This window comes from Coenobita brevimanus, chromosome 30 (assembly GCF_032717465.1).
Source record: "Coenobita brevimanus isolate Jiangsu-jjx chromosome 30, ASM3271746v2, whole genome shotgun sequence".
NCBI lineage: Eukaryota > Metazoa > Arthropoda > Malacostraca > Decapoda > Coenobitidae > Coenobita > Coenobita brevimanus.
In genome coordinates, this window is record NC_136983.1 from 44,048,295 (window position 1) to 44,070,778 (window position 22,484).

At 45.3% G+C, this 22,484-nt stretch overlaps 2 protein-coding genes across 2 annotated transcripts in view; one reads left to right on the top strand and one right to left on the bottom strand.

Moving 5' to 3' along the window:
* Window positions 1–2,029, bottom strand: part of LOC145395232 (muscle-specific protein 20) — a 14,378-nt gene extending 12,349 nt beyond the window's left edge. The window contains exon 1 of the mRNA XM_080268922.1: window positions 1,884–2,029. Coding sequence (XP_080125048.1) covers window positions 1,884–1,889 — 6 coding nt within the window. The 5' untranslated portion in view covers window positions 1,890–2,029. The remainder of the gene's footprint in view (window positions 1–1,883) is intronic.
* Window positions 1–22,238, top strand: part of Mp20 (muscle-specific protein 20 transgelin) — a 67,152-nt gene extending 44,914 nt beyond the window's left edge. The window contains exons 2-6 of the mRNA XM_080268921.1: window positions 18,355–18,468; window positions 18,723–18,817; window positions 19,550–19,670; window positions 20,435–20,594; window positions 21,243–22,238. Coding sequence (XP_080125047.1) covers window positions 18,355–18,468; window positions 18,723–18,817; window positions 19,550–19,670; window positions 20,435–20,594; window positions 21,243–21,274 — 522 coding nt within the window. The 3' untranslated portion in view covers window positions 21,275–22,238. The remainder of the gene's footprint in view (window positions 1–18,354; window positions 18,469–18,722; window positions 18,818–19,549; window positions 19,671–20,434; window positions 20,595–21,242) is intronic.
* The last annotated feature ends 246 nt before the right edge of the window (window positions 22,239–22,484 follow it).

The window sequence follows — 22,484 nt, forward strand, 5'->3', positions numbered from 1 at the left end:
CCTCGCAGTGGACAAGTTCAGGGTCACTCTACTTGGCAATTAGGTGTGGTGTGGTGTGGTGTGGTGTGGTGTGGTGTGGTGAGGAGTGTGGCGTGTGCAGAAGTGTAAAGTGTGATGTGGTGTGGTGTGGTGAGGAGTGTGGTGTATGCAGAAGTGTAGTGTAAAGTGTGGTGTGGTGTGGTGTGGCGTGGTGATATGTGTGGTGAAGTGTGCTGCGGTGTGGTGTGGTGTTATATGGTGTCCCTGTGGTGTGGTGTGGTGTGTGGTGAAGCGTGATATGGTATGAAAGTGACGGAAAAGGTGGTGTATGGTTCGGTATGGTGTGGAGGGTAGTGGTATGGTGTGGTGTGAAGTGGTATGATGCTTAGTAAGAGGGTGGTGTAGCTGTAATACCAGGTGTGGATTACGTAGCATCACAATTCCACAAGTCAAGAATGCAAAGTACTATCTATCTATCTATTGCATACAGGGTGGCCACAAACAAATCGCCTCCAAAGTACAACTGACTAAAAAGATTCTGTGATATTTTCCAGTGCACGGCTGGGGTGCGAATTTTTGCTATAGTTACAATCAATTCTCCGTTGACTCTTTGATTTGCATTTACCAGGGAGAAGGACAGCGAGGAAGAGGAGTCAATCTGTATTTCGTGGCCATCATATAAAAAGAAAATGGTTTTGAAAGGGAGAAGGGAGAAGTGCAGAAAGGAAGAAAGGTAGAGGGGAAGAGGGGAGTGTGTGAGGGAGAGGCAAGTGGGTAAGAGATAGGGACCGCATAAGGGATGAGAGAGAGAGAGAGAGAGAGAGAGAGAGAGAGTACAGTGATATTTATGTGTGCGTTAAAGGTTTATGTAATTGAGATGTGTACTGTAATACCATATGCCAGAGGTGTGTGTGTGTGTGTGTGTGTGTGTGTGTGTGTGTGTGTGTGTGTGTGTGTGTGTGTGTGTGTGTGTGTGTGAAAAACAGAGGGCTGAAGCGTGTGTATGTACGTAATAATCCACGCAAAATCATCCCTTTACTTTTTAGTCGAAGAATTATGACACCCGCACGCAACATTCTGAACAATTTGAAGGAACACCGAGGCTTGAATCCCTGGGGTTCACAAGACATCGCTCACTGACTCACTCTATATCGTCATGACCTGGATCACTATTTATGTCCACGACCCTACAATACACACCCCGACACAGAAGCATCCATTTCAGGTGTGTGTGTGTGTGTGTGTGTGTGTGTGTGTGTGTGTGTGTGTGTGTGGTACATATGGAAGCCTACTATACTCCTTTCACCTTAACTTGGCCCAAATTTTCGTCCTTTGCTGCTTGTTTCACGTAGCTCAGTGGCAGAAAAAGGCAGTGCTACGACTCCACGTCCTTTCCACAGCACTTCTTCGTGATTAGCAACATATTCTAGCGTTAATCTATTGCCACAACTCAGCATTCAAGATGGAGAGATGGCAATTTTAGGCCAGGTTAGAGTGAAAAGAGTATAGGAATCGTATTATTAAAACTGAAAGCAAGGCGATGAAAAGAACACTCGAAATTTTGGCGTGCATTTTTAAAAACACCTGTAATTATCTTTTTTTACAATTTACCTGTATCCAAAATTACAAGGTGTGTTCAGGAAAGATGTAAAAAGGTCAGACTTCCTGTATCACCATGACAGGTTCTAAAAATTAATGTTAAAAATAAGAATTATGAGTTTTAGTACACCAAGACTAGAACTATGTGCTTAACGTTTCTTGAAAATGGGTATATATGAGTTGTGTGTGTGTGTGTGGGTGGGTGGGGGGGGTGCGTGTGTATGTTTATGTGTATGTGTACTTGAGGGCTAGGGTAGGGTGGGGTGGGGGTCGTGTGGGGGAGGGGGTAAGGGGGGTACACTCACCGGCATGGTTTTAGAGTTTGACGAGAGGCGAGGGAGAGAGAGGGTGTTCTAGCCAGCTGGGCGATCTGAACCTGACTGCCCTGCTGGTGAAGGGTGTGGCTGGGCTGGTGCTGTGGGTGTGGGTGTGGGTGTACCAGTGCCACGGCCTGGGTGTAGTGCCAGCTTCACTTAAGATGCTCGTGGCCTGAGTGGGTGGGAAGGGGGGTGGGAGGTGGAGGGGGGTCAGGGAAGTAAGTGGAGGGGGTAGGGAGGGCAGGAGAGTTGGGAGGGGGAGCTTAGGAGGGAGGATAGATGAATGAAGAGGGTTTGAGAGTGTGGGTAGATGGGTGAGTGAATGGATGGGTGGATGGGTGGGTGAGTGGATGAGAGAATAGATGGATGGGTGGATGAATGAGCAGATGGGTGGGTGGACAGATGGGTGGGTGGGTGTATGGATGGATGGATGAAAGGATGGGTGGGTAGAGAAATGGATGGATGGATGGATGGATGGATGGATGGATGGATGGTTGATCTGGTGGATATGTAACTGAGATGAAGTAGGGCTAGGAGACTGACTGGAGGAAAGAATTGTTAAGGTTTTGGAAATATGGATAGATATGAGAGTTTAGCCTTTTTACGAATTACAGGCTAGGAAGGTGGATAGGTGTATGGATGGATATATGAGTGAGCGAGAGTGAGGGATGAGAAAAAAAAAGAACCAAAGAATGAGTATGAAAAATAATTGTGTGAAGGAAGTTACACCTCTTTAAAACATTTGGTGAGTGTGGGGGAGGATAGGTAAGATTACAGGATAGGAACTTAAAGGATGGGTGTACTGATGAGAGAGATAAGTATGTGGATAGTCAGAGGGATAGGTAGTGTGTGTGGATGGGTATGTGGGTAGTATGAGGAGGATGGGTAAGGATAAGTGAGTGACATACGTAAATCAAGGGATGGGATGAGTTATGAAGGGTGATGTGGATAGCTAGGTGGATAGTTGATGTGGATGGGCATGTGGAGAGTGTGGAGAGGGATGGGAAGGCTGAGAGGGATATACAGGATAGGTAAGGATCGAAATCACGTTCAGAGCGACCCACAAACACGAGAAAAGTACCACACCGACCTGGCCACTGAGCCTCATGGGTGGATGGGTGGGTGTTAATGTTCCCACCCATTCCACGCCCACCCCTCCATCACCCCACCCCACCCACTCCCACCCACCCATCCGCGACACACGACAAAAACAAGTCAGCTCAACCAACGTCTTACCAACTTCCGTCTTTAGCTCAGTATGAAGAACAGGAAGACTCTCTCACAGTCACTCTAATTTTACTCTCTCACTCTTGCACAAAACCAAAGAGAGAGAGAAAAAAAAGAGAGGAAGAACGAAGGAAATGCAATCTGTCTCTAATCTTTACGCTGTCTTAATTATCTTTTCGAATCTTCAAAAAAGCGACGACTATACTTTCTTTATTATTATTATTATTATTATTATTATCATTATTATTATTATTATCATCATTATTATTATTGTTGTTATTATTATTATTATTATCATTATTATTATTATTATTATTATTATCATTATTATTATTATCATTATTATTATTATTATTATTATTATTATTATTATTATTATTATTATTGTTATCATTTGCTTCTCTGAGTTTCATCATCGTAGACTTGGGAGACTCCGTAACCCCTTCTCCTCGGCGAATTATTCTGCCTCATATCCCTTAACTTCACCTTCAATGCATTTATTCTGTCACTAGGTCATTTTATCTACCTTTTTTTTTTAATCATTATTTTTTGTACTTTATTCTCATCGGCTAAGGAAGCTCCCTAACACCTCCTCCTAAACGATTTGTTTTGTATCTTACCATCCTTGTTTATGTAATCATTTCAGTATCGCCATAAAATTATATAAACCAGCCGTATCCAAAAATAAATCACTAAAGAAGAGGTGTTAGGGAGCTTTCTTAACCTACGTGGCTTTGGAGAGCACAGAAAGTAACATAATTTCTTAAGTGATTTATTCCACATCTAACGCTTAATACCCACTTATATATTACAGATCCAAATTATGACTATGTTAAATTGATACAGAATACAAGGGAATGTTGAGAAATATGCAAAATAAATCGCTAAGGAAGAGGTGTTAGGGTACGCTCCTCTGCTGCTGGGTAGGGACGAGACTTGGCTTTTGCTATTTTTAGAACGAGGAAAAAAGTGAGTGAGATATGGGATTGGGGAAGTGTGTGTGTGTGTGTGTGTGTGTGTGTGTGTGTGTGTGTGTGTGTGTGTGTGTGTGTGTGTGTGTGTGTGTGTGTGTTGGGTGGGTGGGTGGGTAGGTGGGTGTGGGTGGTGTGTGTGTGTGTGTGTGTTGGGTGGGTGGGTGGGTGTGGGTGGTGGTGGTGTGTGTGTGTGTGTGTGTGTGTGTGTGTGTGTGTGTGTGTGTGTGTGTGTTGGGTGGGTGGGTGGGTAGGTGGATGTGGGTGTGTGTGTGTGTGTGTGTGTGTGTGTTGGTTGGGTGTGTGTGTGTGTGTGTGTGTGTGTGTGTGTGTGTGTGTGTGTGTGTGTGTGTGTGTGTGTGTGTGTGTGTGTGTGTGTGTGTGTGTAGTGGGTGGGGCTTTACTATCACTTCCGGTTTTCACAGAACAAGGACGTGGCTTTTCCTGGGTTTGTGTCGGTATAGAATCCTTAGCACCTTTTCCCTAGCGATTTATTTTACATGTTACACCTTAATACTCTTCCTTTTCTTGTGTATATATATTTTTTTTATTGAGAGACCTTATTAATAATTCGAATTTGATTTTACTGTTATTTGTGTGAAGAAAAACTATTCTATAGTTACAATATTCTTAACACCTTTTCTATAGCGACTTATTTTGCGTTTTACACCTTAGCACACCTGTACATAATTAGTATCTCCGAATTTTTGGCTATGGATTTCTAGTTCTTATTCTCGTCGGTTAAGGAAGTTCCATAATACCTGTCCCTTAGCGATTTATTTTTGGTTACGGTTGGTTACTATCCTTTTGTACGTTATTTATGCAGAGTATGGTGATATCGGAAGGATTTACGTAACACAGAAGCAGACAGTAAGGTGTAATGAACAAAATAAATCGCTTAGGAAATGGTGCTAGGGAATTTCCTCATCCGAAATGTTTGGAAGGGGGTCAAGAGAACCTGAAACGGCACTGAAATGGCACTGATATGGCACAGGAATTATTTAAAAGAATCGAGATGCAGCCAACTGAATCGGAATCTTCCTAACACAATCGGAATGCACCTATGAATCGTGGTGGATAAATACAAAACAAACAACATTCAGAAATAGTTACACACACACACACACACACACACACACACACACACACACACACACACACACACACACACACACACACAAGGAAAATTCGCTGTCTTACTGAAGGTGTAAAACAAGAGTAAAAAATATGTAAAGGAGAAACACACACGTCACGAAACTTGGCAACACGAATATGTAAACACGTAATAAAGCTGTACACACACACACACACACACACACACACACACACACACACACACACACACACAATTATCCAGCCATGTACACATTCACCTTTACTGCCAGCCCTATGTGCGTAATTTTAGAAAGGGTTTCCATGAGAGAGAGAGAGAGAGAGGGAGGGAGGGAGGGAGAGGGAGCATCCATGTGTCTTGAACTCAATACTAACACATAAAGATTAGAATTATATTGAGCAGGTGTAACTAAATAGGGTATAGGACAGGTGTGTGTGTGTGTGTGTGTGTGTGTGTGTGTGTGTGTGTGTGTGTGTGTGTGTGTGTGTGTGTGTGTGTGAGAGAGAGAGAGAGAGAGAGAGAGAGAGGAAAGATACAGGAAAGATGTGTGTGTGTGTGTGTGTGTGTGTGTGTGTGTGTGTGTGTGTGTGTGTGTGTGTGTGTGTGTGTGTGTGTGTGTGTGTGTGAGAGAGAGAGAGAGAGAGAGAGAGAGAGAGAGAGAGGAAAGATACAGGAAAGATATGTGTGTGTGTGTGTGTGTGTGTGTGTGTGTGTGTGTGTGTGTGTGTGTGTGTGTGTGTGTGTGTGTGTGTGTGTGTGTGTGTGTGTGTGTGTGTGTGTGTGTGTGTGTGTGTGTGTGTGAGAGAGAGAGAGAGATAGAGAGGAAAGATACAGGAAAGATATGTGTGTGTGTGTGTGTGTGTGTGTGTGTGTGTGTGTGTGTGTGTGTGTGTGTGTGTGTGTGTGTGTGTGTGTGTGTGTGTGTGTGTGTGTGTGTGTGTGTGTGTGTGTGGATGGTATGGATAGATAGATGAAGTGTATGTTGACAGAGTGATGAAGAAGGCATATGAGTGTGAGAGAGTGAGTGTGAAGGATGATAAGGCGGGGAAAGCCAGGAAGAAAGCATGACAGAGCCAGTGTGTATGAGGAAGCGAGGTTTGTAAATTGAGTAAATGAAAAAAATAATAAATACATCTTAAAGAGAAGGATGGATGATGAATGAGAGAGGAGATGACAGTGCCTCCGTCTCATATATATAAATTGAAAGTCAAAGAAATGGTGTTTGTCTATGAGGCGTTGTGAAATGATCTTTAATATAGATAATCTGAAATCTCTGGAATATATATTGTTTGTCTGTGAAGAGCGAAGACTGGATTGATGAGGAAGTGGATGTAAGAAGGATTTTGCTGGGAGCTTTGTTGATTGTTTTCATGTCTGTATTTTTCGTGGTTTGTGTGTGGGGGGTGTATGTGTGTGTGTGAGGGGGTGAGGGGGATGTGTGTGTGGGGGGGAGGTGTGTGTGTGTGTGTGTGTGTGTGGGTGTGTGTGTGTGTGTGTGTGTGTGTGTGTGTGTGTGTGTGTGTGTGTGTGTGTGTGTGTGTGTGTGTGTGTTTCATTCAAGGTGACATCAGAAGGATGACACGCACACAGTTAATCTTTGCCTGGGAACACCTCACGTCAATATATTTACGTGTCAGATGCTGTCACACACACACACACACACACACACACACACACACACACACATAAACACACACACATAGCACCACCACCCCACCCTCACACTCACCACCACCCCATCCCCACATACACACCTCACCCACCCACCCACCCACACACCCAAACATACGCACACCACTGTTACTTTCACCTGGCCTTCATCTCCTCCTGATTAATAATAAGATTGTCGCAGGTGGGATCTTATCGTAACCTTGCCGAGATAAGATAGCCTCCCAGCGTCTTATCCAAACACCTTAATATACATAAATCATCTTAAGGTATAGAACATTATAGAACATGATAAATTTTTCACCCTGAGTTCTATTTATTTGTTTGTTTAATCTGTTTTTCCTTCCTCTACTCATCTTTGTTAAAAAAACAAAAAATGATGGTGATATTTCTAAATAGTACTCAAGTGGGTTTTTAAGATCTTGTACACATGGCTACACATGCACCTGGTACAATGTATGAACTGGAGGTGTAGCTGTAATTTCGGACGTTCATGCATCACTTTGGTCTGTCTGTCTATCTATCTATGGCCAGACGCCTTAATCCCGTAAGGGGTGGCCACAAACAAATCGTCTCCATGCCGCCCTGCCGTTTCGCTGCCCTACCTCCAGCTCACATCACCCTCTTTAATGTACCTCTCCACTCCATCCCTCCATCTATAGCCAGACGCCTTAATCCCGTAAGGGGTGGCCACAAACAAATCGCTTCCATGCTGCCCTGCGTCATCGAGCAAAATAAATTCATGTAGACGCCCTATGAATCTCCTTGGTTACTAGTGCAAATATAGTAATTTTGAGATATAGATACGCTTAAGGGCTGTATTTTGATTTTTTTTATATATAATTCCCCAACACCTCTTCCATAGCGATTTATTTTGAACATCTCACCTCAGTATCGTTTTTTGTGTTACTGAAGGAAACTTTATTGATAGTAAAGTGGCATAAAGAACATCAAAGGAAACGTTAAGGTGAAATAAGCAAAATAAATCGCTCAGGAAAAGGTGTTACGGCCTCCAATGGCACCTACAAGACGATTTGAAAGGCCTAGAGATTTCTAAGAAGTGGTTTATTTTGAGAAAGTTACGTCTGTGCTCACCCTTGCCTGGTTGCGTGAGACAGGTGGCTTTACTGAGTGCATAATAATCTCCACCTGTCACCAATCATCACCACCTGTAATCATCACCACCTGTCGCTAATCATCACCACCTGTAATCATCACCACCTGTCGCTAATCACCACCTGACTCACACACACTCTCCTCGTTAGTCTCTCTCTCTCCATCCTCTCCACATGGCCACTTGGACCCTCGAGGCTGAAATGATTAAACCTAGAGAGAGAGAGAGAGAGGAAATAAGCTCTCTCATCAAGGCCTATCTCCACATCTAATTCCCTATGTCAATATTCTGAAAGATCTGTCATATACTTATCGTCCTCCTTCGTTGCAACATTGCCTTCTCTTGTTAACAAACCAAAACAAAAAAAGATATACATGCTTCCCAATGCTCTGTGGAGGTACAAGAGTCACCTGCTAATTAACACACCTGGGCACGTGTTCTCCCCAGATAAGGAGGCTCCCCAACACCTCTTCCTTAGCGATTTATTTAGACTATACATTAATATCTTCCTTTCTGCTTCCTCAGTCTTTTTGATGTTGACACACACACACGGACACACACACACACACACACACACACACACACACACACACACACACACACACACACACACACACACACACACACACACACACACACACACCTGCCATTTAATACAGACATGACACACACACTCTCTCTCTCTCTCTCTCTCTCTCTCACACACACACACACACACACACACACACACACACACACACACATACACACACATCTGCCATTTGGTATACACATGTCAGTCACACCCTCTTCACACACCTATCGTCCACACGTATCACTTGGTCCACACACACATGGAGGCCACACCTGTCTGTTCTATTTCTGACACCTGTAGAGGCTGACAGGTGTGCGGTAGAATTAGACTTCAAACCACACAATACACCACACCACACCACAACCAATAACGGGACACCACACCGCACCACACCACACCACACCACACTGCACCACACCACACCCCACCACACCTCACCTATTCCCACCTCACCCCACCACACCAGACCACACCCCATCTCACCTATCCCCACCACACCACACCACCCCTCTCCACCACACCACACCACATCTCACCTCTCCCCACCACACCAAACCACACCACACTAAACCACACCACACCACACCACTCCATCTCACTCCACCAAAAGCTGAATAAAATCGTCTGGTGGTGATAGTAACACCCGCTTTCTCCACTCCGTTAACATCTCCTCTTTAGCGATTTATTTTCACACTATAACTCTGTGTGTCATCTATTTTTATTTAATGTCATAATTTGCATAAATAACATTGGAAAATATTTATACTAGAGAATAATTCGGTAAGGAGAAGGTGTTGAGGAGATCACTTAACAGATGAAAATATTTACCGGGGAGAATATTACGTCATTGATGTGAAGTGCTTGAGGGTAATTGTTTATATCCCACTTACACACACACACACACACACACACACACACACACACACACACACACACACACACACTCAAACCTACTCTACACATACACAAACTTATATTGAACACATACACATATATACGAACAAAAATCTGTTTATCACACACACACACTCTCTCTCTCTCTCTCTCTCTCTCTCTCTCTCTCACACCACAAAATCAACCAGCACCTAAATCGCGCACCATTCCGTCACACCCTCCTCAAAATACCCATGACGTCACCGGCCTAAGACGCTCCCCTTACCCTAAACACGAAGGCAAAAAGGAGGAGCTGAAAGTGCGGATGACGCGGGGGAGATGCGGAGTTCGGGGCGCCAGTCTGCACCAGGTAAACAAACTCAGGTGAGAGGAATATTTAATAGGCTCTTGTGAGTCGTGCTGGGTGACTTTTTTTAATGCTAGGAAGAAGGAACCAAAGGCCACTGGAGCCCGCAATAACTGGTCCTTCCAAGAGAAAAACAAAATACAAGAGAGAGCCAAATTCAAGATCCGATCATTTCGAGATGCCTGGACACACTGCGTTTGAAAGACTGGAGATCATAGCTGGCAGGAAATACAGACAGAGGGAGACAGTTCCAGAGTTGACTGGGGTGTTGTGAGTGGTGGGGCGGGAAGTGAGGTGATTTGGGGGGATTAACTGGAATTTTGGGAAGTGCTGGGTTGGGATGGGGATTGGGAAGGATTAATGGTGCAGGTATTAACACTCTCAGGCTCAAGGAAGCACAGACAAGAGGTAGATTAAATAGTCTTGTCTCTTGCTGGTAACAGGAAATGGAATACGTATGGGGACAGGGTAAGATCTGGGATTGTTTGGGATGGGAGAGGGTCGGGATGAAGGTGTGACGTCAGACATAGGATGAAGAGAAGTAGGCTCATATTGTAAGAGGCCCTGGAGATTGCGTAACGCCTTTTCTGTGGCTATTTATTCTGCAATTGCATCTTAGTATCCTCTTGTACGATACTTATGCAACTTAGGTAAATAGTAAGCAATATAAATCACATGCAGAGGAATGTCAAGATGCAGCATAAATCGCTGCGGAAGAGGTGTTACGAAGCTTCCTCGACAATACGTGGACTAAGACAATCAGTTTTTATCAAGATTGGAGGAGGATGTAGAGGGGGGTAAGGGGGCATGTGGGGGGATGGGAGAGGGGTGATGTGCAATGAGGAGATGGGAGAGGAGTGATGTGATGGGCCAGAGGATGGATGGAGGAAGGGAGAGGAGAGGAAATGGAAGAAGAGAGAGAGAGAGAGAGACTAGGTACACAAACAGACATGGGTAAAGATGGCGTCCAGAATGTTTACAAGGCTGATAACTGGGTGTCTGAAAATACCCATGGGGAGAAAGGAAATGGGGATATTTATGGGGACAGGCGGGGGATCTGGGGACTCATGTGGGGTGGAGGAGGAAGGGAAAGGCCAGACATGAGGAAAGAATGGGTTATAATTAAAGACATAAGGGAAAGAAAGATAGTAATGAGGAGAGTGATTACTGACTCTTTACACTGGGATGAAAGTGAGTTTGGGGTGACAGGCGTAGGACGTAGTTAAGATATGGGACGATTTATATACTGTTTTTATGAGGAAAGAGATTATTTTCTGACCTAGGGAGAGGCGGAGTTACAAAATGAGATGTGAGAAAGTATGTGGTGACGGAGGGTGCGAAGTGGGAGAGTGAGTGGTACGAATAACACACCTCAAACATAATCTTATTCTTCGCTGGTACGTTGGACTCGATCTTGAGGCTTCAGAAACAGCAGCACCACACCGTCACACCATACAGGAAGAGCGTCACCGTGCCCACTGCTATTACTGTGTTTATTACCGTGTTTACCGTGTACATTAAGAGACAGGCAGTGATATATGGAGCTTCGGGGCTTATGGCTTCCTCTCAACATCTCGCCCCATTAACCTCCTCCACTGCAAAACCTCCAAACTCTCTCTCTCCCTCTCTCTCTCTCTCTCTCTCTCTCTCTCTCTCTCTCTCTCTCTCGTGGGGCTCAAAAAACACCAGAATTTTAGTTACTGCTACAAATTAAAAACGAAAAAAAGGGTAATGGCGTCGCTCTTAACCCTTTCAACTCAAATTCATCTTAATCAAAATAAAATCGATTGAAGACAGTTTTTAAAGAGTACAGTGACCTCGCCTTCAGAGTATGACCTTAACCTTGACCTGTAGCTTGACCTTTGACCCGTCGGCACCAATTTCGCTCACAATTTATTTACCAATTTGATCCAAGTCGAGTCAGACATAAATGAGATAGTAGCGGTAGTAGTCGTAGTAGTAGTAGTAATAGCAGTGGTGGAGGTGGTGGTGGTGGTGGTAGTAGTAGTAGTAGTAGTGGTAGTAGTAGTAGTAGTAGTAATAATAGTAGTAATAGTAGTAGTAGTAGTAGTAGTAGTAGTAGGTTATTTAGGCAGAGTATGGCGATGTTTGAAGGATTTATGCAACACTGAAATCGACAGTTAGGTGTAATAAGCAAACTAAATCGCTGAGGAAAAGGTGTTAGGAAGAGTGAGAGAGACGCCCTAGAGCTGAGTGGGGAAGGGTGGCACCTGTCTTTCTTACCCCTCTTCCTCTTCCTCCCCTCGTCTCTCCCCTCTCCCTCCCCTCCTCTCCCCCATCTCCCTCCCCTCCCCTCCCCTCCCCTCTCTCCCTATCACCCCCTCCCTCCCCCTCTCCCCCAGGTCGCATAAACTTTCTACATCACTACCCCTTTCCCTCCACCTGCTGCTCCCTCCCCCTCCCCCACCCCCCACCCTGACCCCTCACCCCCACCCCTCCACCCCTCCCTCTACATGTCCCCTCTACCTTTTATCTACCCCTATTCTCCCCTCTGTCTCTACCTCCCCTCTCCCTGACCCACCCTCCCCTTCCATCTCCCCTCCTACCCCTTTCATTCTCCCCCTTTCTTCTACCCACTCTCTCTCTCTCTCTCTCTCTCTCTCTCTCTCTCTCTCTCTCTCTCTACCTCACCTCTCTCCCTCCTCTCTCTTTCTCTTTCTACCCCCTCTCTTTCTCTACCTCACCTCTCTCTCTCTCTCTCTCTCTCTCTCTCTCTCCCTCCTCTCTCTCTTTCTCTTTCTCCCCCCCCTCTCTTTCTCTACCTCACCTCTCTCTCCCTTCTCCCCCTCTCTCCCTCTCCTCCCCCCCTTCCCCTCCAAGCTGTCATTTTTTACTCTTGGCTAAAAATACACCAAATTAATAGCCCCCTGACTCTACCCTTATCTCTACGTCTTGCTCACTATCTCACTATCTCTAAAGTCTCTCTCTCACAAATCTCTCTTTTGCCTTTCTCTAATTCTCTCTTAGTTTTACATCTGCCCAAATTTAACATGGAATATTTTAGTAGTCCTGCCTCTCTCTCTCTCTCTCTCTCTCTCTCTCTCTCTCTCTCTCTCTCTCTCTCTCTCTCTGTACAATTTCTTTACTATATCTCATCTTCTCTCTTCCTCATTGTACGTACATGTGTTTCTTCTTCTTTGCTGTCTTTATTCTCTCTCTCTCTCTCTCTCTCTCTCTCTGTGCAACGTATGAAGGAAAGATTTCATTTAGAGACAAAAATATGAAAAGCAACAAAGATTATATATATAGTTATACTGATAAATAGATAGATAGATAGATAGATGGATAGATAGATAGGCGGACAGATAGATATATAGATAGATAAACAGATAGATAAACAAGGCGTCAAGTTCCGACCAAAACCTTATACGTTTTCCGGAAATGTCAACTTCCGGTCGGGGCTCGATATGAGAGAGAGAGAGAGAGAGAGAGAGAGAGAGAGAGACAGGTGTGAATGTCATGTCACCTGCTTCTTGTTGTGAGAAGGGAGGGGGAGGAGGAGGAGAGGGGGAGGGAAAGAGAGGGGGGAAGGGAAGAGGGAAGCTAGGAGGGAGGGCACGAGAGGAAGAAGGAAGGTAGAGCAAAATAAAAGGAGGAGTGAAGGTGATGGTGAATGTGAGAGGAGGAAGAGGAGGAGAGAGGAGGGAAGAGGAAGAAGGAAGAAGAGGAAGAGGATAGAGGATGGAGGAGGAGGGAGGAGGGAAGAGAAGTGAGGGAGACAGTAAGGAAAGGAGGGAGGAAGGAGGAGGAAGAGGAGGAGGAGAGGAAAGGGAAGAGGAGAGAGAAGAGGAGAGAAGAGGTGAAGGAGAGAGGAGAAGAGAAACGGAGAAAAGAGATGGGAAGAAAGGAAACTTAGGTGAAATGGGGGGGGGGAGAGGGAGAGAGAGAGAGAGAGAGAGAGAGAGAGAGAGAGAGAGAGAGAGAGGGAGGGAACATAAACCATTGCACTTCTTGCTCTACTACACCCCCCTCCCTCTCCCCTCCCCCTCTCCCCTCCCCCACTCCACACCCCCTACCCCCCTCCTCATCCCCCCTCCTCCAGACACTCCCCTCCTGTCTGCTTCTGTCGCCCCTTTTGTCTGCTGAGTCTGCTCACTGAATTATCAAGTTTTAATTTCTCTTCATTTTTGCGTGAGATCCTGACTGTCACCTCACAGTTTCTCCCTTCCCTCTCCCTCTTCATTTCCTCCCTTCTCCTCTGCACCTATATCACCCTGTCCTCCCTTGCCCTGCCCTGCCCTGCCCTGCCTTGCCCTGCCCTGCCCTGCCCTGCCCTGCCCTGCCTTGCCCTGCCCTGCCCTGCCCTGCCCTGCCCTGCCTTGCCCTGCCCTGCCTTGTCGTACTTCCCCTGCCCTACCCTACCCTACCCCATCCTGCCCTATCCAATATTCTTCCCATATAACGATACCAAAATTACTATAAATGGAATGTTTATATCTGACGGAACTGGGTCAATCCCGTAACACGAATGCTAAGTGCTTGTTACTTGAAATTCAGCCTGTGGGTATGAGGAACGAGTCTCCTTGGTTACTAGTCAAATCAAGCCTCCAATCTGACTACACCTGGCAAGCATTTGGGCTGGAAGGAGTAGAGTTGTTGCTGTTGTTGTTTTTCTAGTTGTTGTTGTTGGAACCGTACACTTGAAGGACTCTGTGTGTTGTGGTAGTGTGGTGGATGTGGTGGGTTGTGGTGAGGAAGTGTGTTGTGGTGAGGAAGTGTGTTGTGGTGAGTGTGTTGTGGTGAGTGTGCTGTGGTGAGGAAGTGCGTTGTGGTGAGTATGCTATCTGACACCTCCCTAACACCTTCTCCTGAGCTATTTATTTGTGGATGTGGCTGGCCTGGAAAAAAGTGGATGAGTGTGGATGATGAAAGTGGATTGAAATGGATGAGTGTGTGTGTGTGTGTGTGTGTGTGTGTGTGTGTGTGTGTGTGTGTGTGTGTGTGTGAGAGAGAGAGAGAGAGTCAGGACTTTCCCCACCTTCACCTTTGCTTACCTGAGAAACAAACCACGTAATTGGCACTATTACCTGGACTTCCGTGTTTACGGTGGCCGGGAAGGGGTGGGCGTGAGGTGGGCGTGGGGTGGGCGTGGTGGGTGGAGGAGAGAGAGGGAGGTGGAGGAGGAGAGAGTGGAGGAGGAGGGAGGAACAGGAGGAAATAAAATGAACAATAAAAAGGGAGACGAGATTGTGGAAGTGTAGGGACAGGTGAAGGAAAGAGAGAGAGAATGAAGAATAAGTGGAGAGGGGTAGAGTGGAGAGGGGAGAGAGGAAGTGAAGAAGGAGGAGGGGGAGGAGGAGGAGGAGGAAGAGGAGGAGGAGGAAGAGGAGGAGGAGGAGGAGGAGGAGGAGAGGAAGAAGAAATAAGAAGGAAAAAATGAGAGAGGAAGAGAAGGAAGAGAAGTGGAAGGAGAAGAGTGGTGGAGGAAGTGGAGAGAAGGAGGATAGGGGGAAGAAGTGAAGGGATGGAGAGAAGAGGTGGAGGGAAGGAGGAAAGGGCGAGGAAGAGGAAAGATAATGAGACAGATAGATAGACAAATAGATAAATAGAAAGAGAGAGAGAGAGAGAGAGAGAGAGAGAGAGAGAGAGAGAGAGGTGCCAGATCGTACAGGAAGTTTTGACGTTTGGCATCTTTACACACACACACACACACACACACACACACACACACACACACACACACACACACACACACACACACACACACACACACACACACACACACACACACACACACACACACACACACACACACACACACACACACACACACACACACACACACACACAGATAAGATACAGTAAAGGTTATCTCCACCATAACCCAGATAACAAACGAGATAGACAGATAGATAGATAGATAGAGATTGACAGATGAGAGACATACAGACAGATAGATAGACAGAGACAGAGACAGACAGAGATGGAGTGAGAGGATGAGACACAGGACTACATAGGGCAAAGAAATGAGCTGTAACTCTTATCTATCTCTTTATCTATTGCCAGATGCCTTAAGGGGTCCCACAAACAAATCGCCTCCATGTCGCCCTGTCCCCCTCCATTTCGCTGCCCTTCCCCCAGCTCACTCTCCCCTCTCTCATATACCTCTCCACTCCATCCAGCCACCTCATCCTCGGCCTCCCTCTCCCTGGGAATATTCTAAGCAAGCAAATATGTTGACTATACTCTTTTCACCTTAACTTGGCCCAGATTTTCGTCCTTTTGCAGCTTATTTCACGTAGCTCAGTGGCAGAAAAAGACAGTACTGTGGCTCTACATCCTTTCCATAGCACTTCTTCATGACTAGCATCTTATTCTAGTGTTAATGTATTGCTACAGCTTAGCATTCAAGATGGAGAGATGGCAATTATAGGCCAAGTTTGGGTGAAAGGAGTGAAGGAAGAAGTGAGATGTGAGCTTTGTGTTCCGTTTAGAGATAGATAAATAGATAGATAGATAGATAGATAGAGAGATAGAGAGATAGATGGATAGATAGATAGACAGATACAGATAGTGATAGATAGATTCTTTTTTTTTCATATTCTGAACACTCTTACACCCCACTCTCTTTTTCACTTAGATCTCTCTCTCTCTCTCTCTCTCTCTCTCTCTCTCTCTCTCTCTCTCTCTCTCTCTCTCTCTCTCTCTCTCTCTCTATCTATCTATCTATCTATCTATCTATGTCTCTGTCTCTGTCACTGTCACTATATCTGTGTCACTACCTCTCTCTCTCTCTCTCTCTCTCTCTCTCTCACCCAGCCATCTCAAGACCCATTTACCAATTAAGTATTTACCTGCCTCACCTTAGCCAATCATCTTGTTTGGAAATTAACATATTACCGTAATTTCCCTTCAAGGTTAATTAGCAGGTAGACAGACTGATTACCTTGACTCACCTGCTTGACTGTTGCGAGAGGCGACTGTGGTGGCGGTGTGGTGGTTGGGGGGAGTGGAGTGGTTGTGGTAGTGTGTGTGTGTGTGTGTGTGTGTTAAGGGGGGTGATGTGATGTTGGGGTATGTGTGATGGAGTGTGGTTGATGCTGTGGTGGTGTGGTGTGGTGTGGTAACTAATAGGTGGTGGGCAGGTGTGGTAGAAAAGGTGATAGTGGTGTGGTGTGATGTTGATAGGGGTGCGGCGTGGTGAGGTAGGTCGTGGCTGTAGTGTGGTGTGCTGTGGTGTGGTGTGGTGTGGTGTGGTGTGGATATGTGGTAAAATAATGCAATGTATCAGCAAGAAAGATGGTTATAATGACGATGATGATGTAAAGATAAAGATGAAGACGACGACAGTGATGGTGATGTGTAGTGTGATGATGATGATGATAATGATGAAGCCGACGATGATAATGATACGTAGTGTGATGATGATGATGATGATGATGATGATGATGATGATGATGATGATGATGATGATGATGATGATGATGATGATGGTGTATTTTTATAGATACAGCTTCTCTTCTCACCAAACTAAATTGACATAACCACACACAGATGATGTTTTTTCACACCGATAAGACTGTTAGGCAAAGTTGTTCTCCCTTGTCCTAGTCTTTAAGGACGTAAAGGGACTGTATAAAGGCTCGATCTCTGGCAGCCTTCGTATTCAGTCCCTTATCCCTGAGGTCGCACTCTTTGGCCTCGTCCCAGGTCTTTTTCGGTCTGCCCCTCTCAACCCTACCCCCGACGTTCACACTTCTCACCTTCCACACCCAGTCATCCTCCATCCTCTCCACATGCCCTAACCATCTCAATCTATCCCTCCTCATCGCAACACCAATACACTCCAGTCCCATCCTTCCTCCCAAAACATCTCAGTCTACCCCTCCTCATCACAACACCAATACACTCCAGTCCCATCCTTCCTCCCAAAACATCTCAGTCTACCCCTCCTCATCACAACACCAATACACTCCAGTCCCATCCTTCCTCCCAAAACATCTCAGTCTACCCCTCCTCATCACAACACCAATACACTCCAGTCCCATCCTTCCTCCCAAAACATCTCAGTCTACCCCTCCTCATCACAACACCAATACACTCCAGTCCCATCCTTCCTCCTAAAACATCTCAATCTACCCCTCCTCATCACAACACCAATACACTCCAGTCCCATCCTTCCACCCAAACCATCTCAATCTACTCCTCCTCATCACAACACCAATACACTCCATTCCCATCCTTCCTCCCAAACCACCTCAGTCTACCCCTCCTTATCACAACACCAATACACTCCACTCCCAACATTCCTCCCAAACCTTCTCAATCTACCCCTTCTCATCACAACAACAATACACTCCAGTCCCATCCTTCCTCCCAAACCACCTCAATCTACCCCTCCTTATCACAACACCAGTACACTCCAGTCCCATCCTTCCTCTCAACTCTTCCATCGTAAACCTAGCCACCCCCCCAGGCCTCGCATTCAAGGACGCACTACACATCCACACAGCAATAAATCCACTGTCTCTTCACTGACGCTGGGGGCACGTGTGGTCGATAGGTGCTATAATTCTTCTTTCTTTTTCAGATGATGGGGAAGCGTGACCCCCAGATGGAGCAGGAGGCCATTGAGTGGATTTTCGCCATCTTCGGGGAGCCAGTGCCCAATGCTGAGTTTGGCGATATTCTCAAGGATGGTCAGGTGAGAGATAGATAGATAGACAGACAGATAGATAGACAACACCTGTAGCATAGCGATTTATTTGTGGATAAGGCTGGTTAACATCCTTTTGTACGTTATTTATGCAGAGTAGGGCGATGGTCGAGAGATATCAGTTTAGGACAGTAGGGTGAAATAAGCAAAACAAATCGCTTAGGAAAAGGTGTCAGGGCACCTCCTTACGTGACGAGACTAAGGATCTAAGTCTTATTCATGTTGTTCTTCTCGTTGTTCAGGTACTGTGTCGTCTGATGAACAAACTGTCTCCAGGTTCAGTGCCAAAAGTCCACACCACAGGAGGGCATTACAAGATGATGGAGAACATAGGAAAGTGAGTTATGTGTTCTCTCTCTCTCTCTCTCTCTCTCTCTCTCTCTCTCTCTGAGTGTCCCTCAAGGAAGTACGAGACAAGAAGGTGTAATGTCGAAAATAAATCGCCCAAAAAAGGGTGTTAAGAACTCCCCCATATCACCGAGAATAGCACACACAGCCCAACACACCATACCACTGACACACACACACACACACACACACACACACACACACACACACACACACACACACACACACACACACTGACTCACCCCTCATCTGACTCAACATCACTCCCATAACACAAGCACTGAGTCACCTTCCTGTTGTGGTCAGGTGATGTTTGCATAGTGACCTGTGTGTGTGTGTGTGTGTGTGTGTGTGTGTGTGTGTGTGTGTGTGTGTGTGTGTGTGTGTGTGTGTGTGTGTGTGTGTGTGTGTGTGTGTGTGTGGTCAGCAGAAATTATTTAAATGTATGAATGGTTATGACAGGTCGGTACACACATACATACATACATACATTCATACACAGACAGACAGACAGACAAATACATACATACATGGGTAAATATAGACAGAGAGAGAGAGTGAAAGAGACAGACAGACAGACAGAAAAACAGAAACAGAGACAGATAGAAAGATAGACAGATTGACTAACTGACTGACTGAGATAATAATAGTAATAATAATAAAAGTAATAATAATAATAATAATAATAATAATAATAATAATAATAACCCAATACTTACAGCGTGATGGCAGCGATGAAGCAGTACGGAGTCAGCAACCAGGACTCCTTCCAGACTGCTGATCTGTACGAAGGAAAGGATCTGCTTCAAGTCTGCAACACCATTCACGCTCTGGGACGCGCCGTGAGTCATTTGCAACATTGATACGCCCATTGCAATCACCGCAGTCGCAATCACTCACGACAATCACTAGCTTTCCCTTTCGTCACTATCCCTGGTATTGCAATTATTGGTCACCGTTTTCTATATCAGTTTCCAGCTTCTCTACTACCACCCTCTCAATCACACACACACACACACAAACACAGAAACGCAGATACACACATAGTCACATATACGTACACACAACTACATGCACACACATAATCGCACACACACACACACACACACACACACACACACACACACACACACACACACACACACGTATTCATCATATTAGCCAGCATCACCACACTCTCATCACTAATATCATCACTACACACAAACTCTCACACTATACCATCACCACACTCTCACCACATTACCATCATCACAATAGTGTGGTTGTTTTAGCCTGGCAAAGATCCCTAACCCCTTTCAGTTCAGTTGAAGGCCAAGTGTAGTCAGATTGGAGGGGTGATTTGACTAGTAACCAAGGAGACTCAATCCTAAATCATTTTAGGATCGTAGAATTTCATGCAACCACGAGTTTGTATTATGTATAGGAGTGGTCTACAGTAGCTGGCATCTGGTGTGTGTGTGTGTGTGTGTGTGTGTGTGTGTGTGTGTGTGTGTGTGTGTGTGTGTGTGTGTGTGTGTGTGTGTGTGTGTGTGTGTGTGTGTGTGTGTGTATCTATCTATCCGTCTCTCTATTTGTCTATCCTGGATCCTCCCCCCATCGACAGACCTACCAGCACCCCGAATGGAAGGGACCCTACCTTGGCCCCCGCCCCGCTGAGGAGAACAAGAGAGAGTTTACCGATGAGCAGCTGGCATCCACAAAGACAGTCATTGGTCTCCAGGCTGGCTCCAACAAGGGCGCCACTCAGGCCGGCGATACCACAGGTCAATACATGCCTTTATCTGGGTTTATCTCTTACCTGATGCTGGTGGCAAAGGGACAGGTAGAAGAGGTGAAATATTAGCAACATACCAAGCCTCTCTCAGCTTAGCAATATTAGCCAGCAGAGGAAAGTGACAAGTAGAAGAGGTGAAATATTAGCAACATACCAAGCCTCTCTCAGCTTAGCAGTATTAGCCAGCAGAGGAAAGTGACAAGTAGAAGAGGTGAAATATTAGCAACATACCAAGCCTCTCTCAGCTTAGCAATATTAGCCAGCAGAGGAAAGTGACAAGTAGAAGAGGTGAAATATTAGCAACATACCAAGCCTCTCTCAGCTTAGCAATATTAGCCAGCAGAGGAAAGTGACAAGTACAAGAGGTGAAATATTAGCAACATACCACGCCTCTCTCAGCTTAGCAATATTAGCCAGCAGAGGAAAGTGACAAGTGCAAGAGGTGAAATATTAGCAACATACCACGCCTCTCTCAGCTTAGCAATATTAGCCAGATAAAGGAAGCAAAACTCGTATATTTCTTTATCTGGGTGTTGCTGTTCTATATCTTTATCTGTGTGTATGTCTTCTATCTATTTCTATATCTGGGTATCGCTCTTCTACCTGATGCTTATAAATCAATTACAACTCTTTTCAGGTGCCCAGCGTCGCGTCATCGTCGGCAAGTAAATGTGATCGTAGCTCCGAAGATTCAAAGACAGACTTACGCTCAGTTCCCTGTCGTGGCTAAGATTTGAATTTTGGCGGGAAAGACGAGGAAGAAGACGTGCCAAATCTTCCCTTGTCTATTGTTTCTTGCAGTAAGGTCAAGGAAGATACTAGATTTTCTTCCTTGATTCTTCCTTTTGCAGTACAGACGAGGGAAGGAAAAGGCAGGATCTTCCAAGTCTCTCCTGTTCTTCCTTAAGCGGATCTTAGCTACGAGAGGCAAGATTGTCGTAAGCTTTTCTGTGAATCTTAACCTTGATGGCTTCCCCCCTCGCCCTCACCTCACCGGAAATCACCTCTTTCATTCCACCCGTCTGAGAAGAGCTGCTTAGAACAATTATTTGAAAGACGCATTACTTTGGCTTTAGCGATCTTTAGGCCTTAGCAATAAACAGTTTGCTGCACTGCATAGCTACGTACACCGTCACATACCACCACTTGGACACTCACACGGGACACACAGCCAGCGACATCCACCATCGGAATCTGGACATAGGCAGTTCGTTCCCTGAGGCCTCCCCATGCGCCACATACCTTCAAATATCACCACATGGACACCGAGCCGAGTATAGCGAGTCATGCTAGAATTATCACCATTTAGGACTGGTGTAAATGCTGCTGAATTCGTTCTAACTTGAAAAATTAGAAAAGTTAGCATATTGTCACGCCGAAGTATAATAATAATTAATAATAATAATAAGTACTGACTCCTACAGCTTATATTCTTGTTCCTTAAGCTTGTAATATTGTTTAAAAGGAAGATTTACTTTGTTTTACCTGTCTGAAGTCCTTTTTCTCAAGACAAGGTGTAGAATAACATTAAGATGACTCACAGGTAACGAGTTTTAACACCTGAAACACCTTGCTAATTAACCTGAGACGCCTCTAATTAAGCCAAGACGCTGTAGCAATCCTTAGACAGGTACTGGCTTCCTAACACTCCAAGTCCACGTTTCTTCAAGACTGTTGTTACTTCGAGACAGCCGTGTACTGAGTTCCAAGTGCCTACCATTACCTCCTCCTCCAAACCTCCTCCTTGGCGGTGAGGGTCGAGGGTAAGGGGGTGAGGAGAACAGGTGTACAGATCACAAACTGTACACCAAGTCAGTTCTGTTCACCAGCAGGACTAAAATATAACATTTAAAAAAAAAAAATGTTATTTCTTTCCACC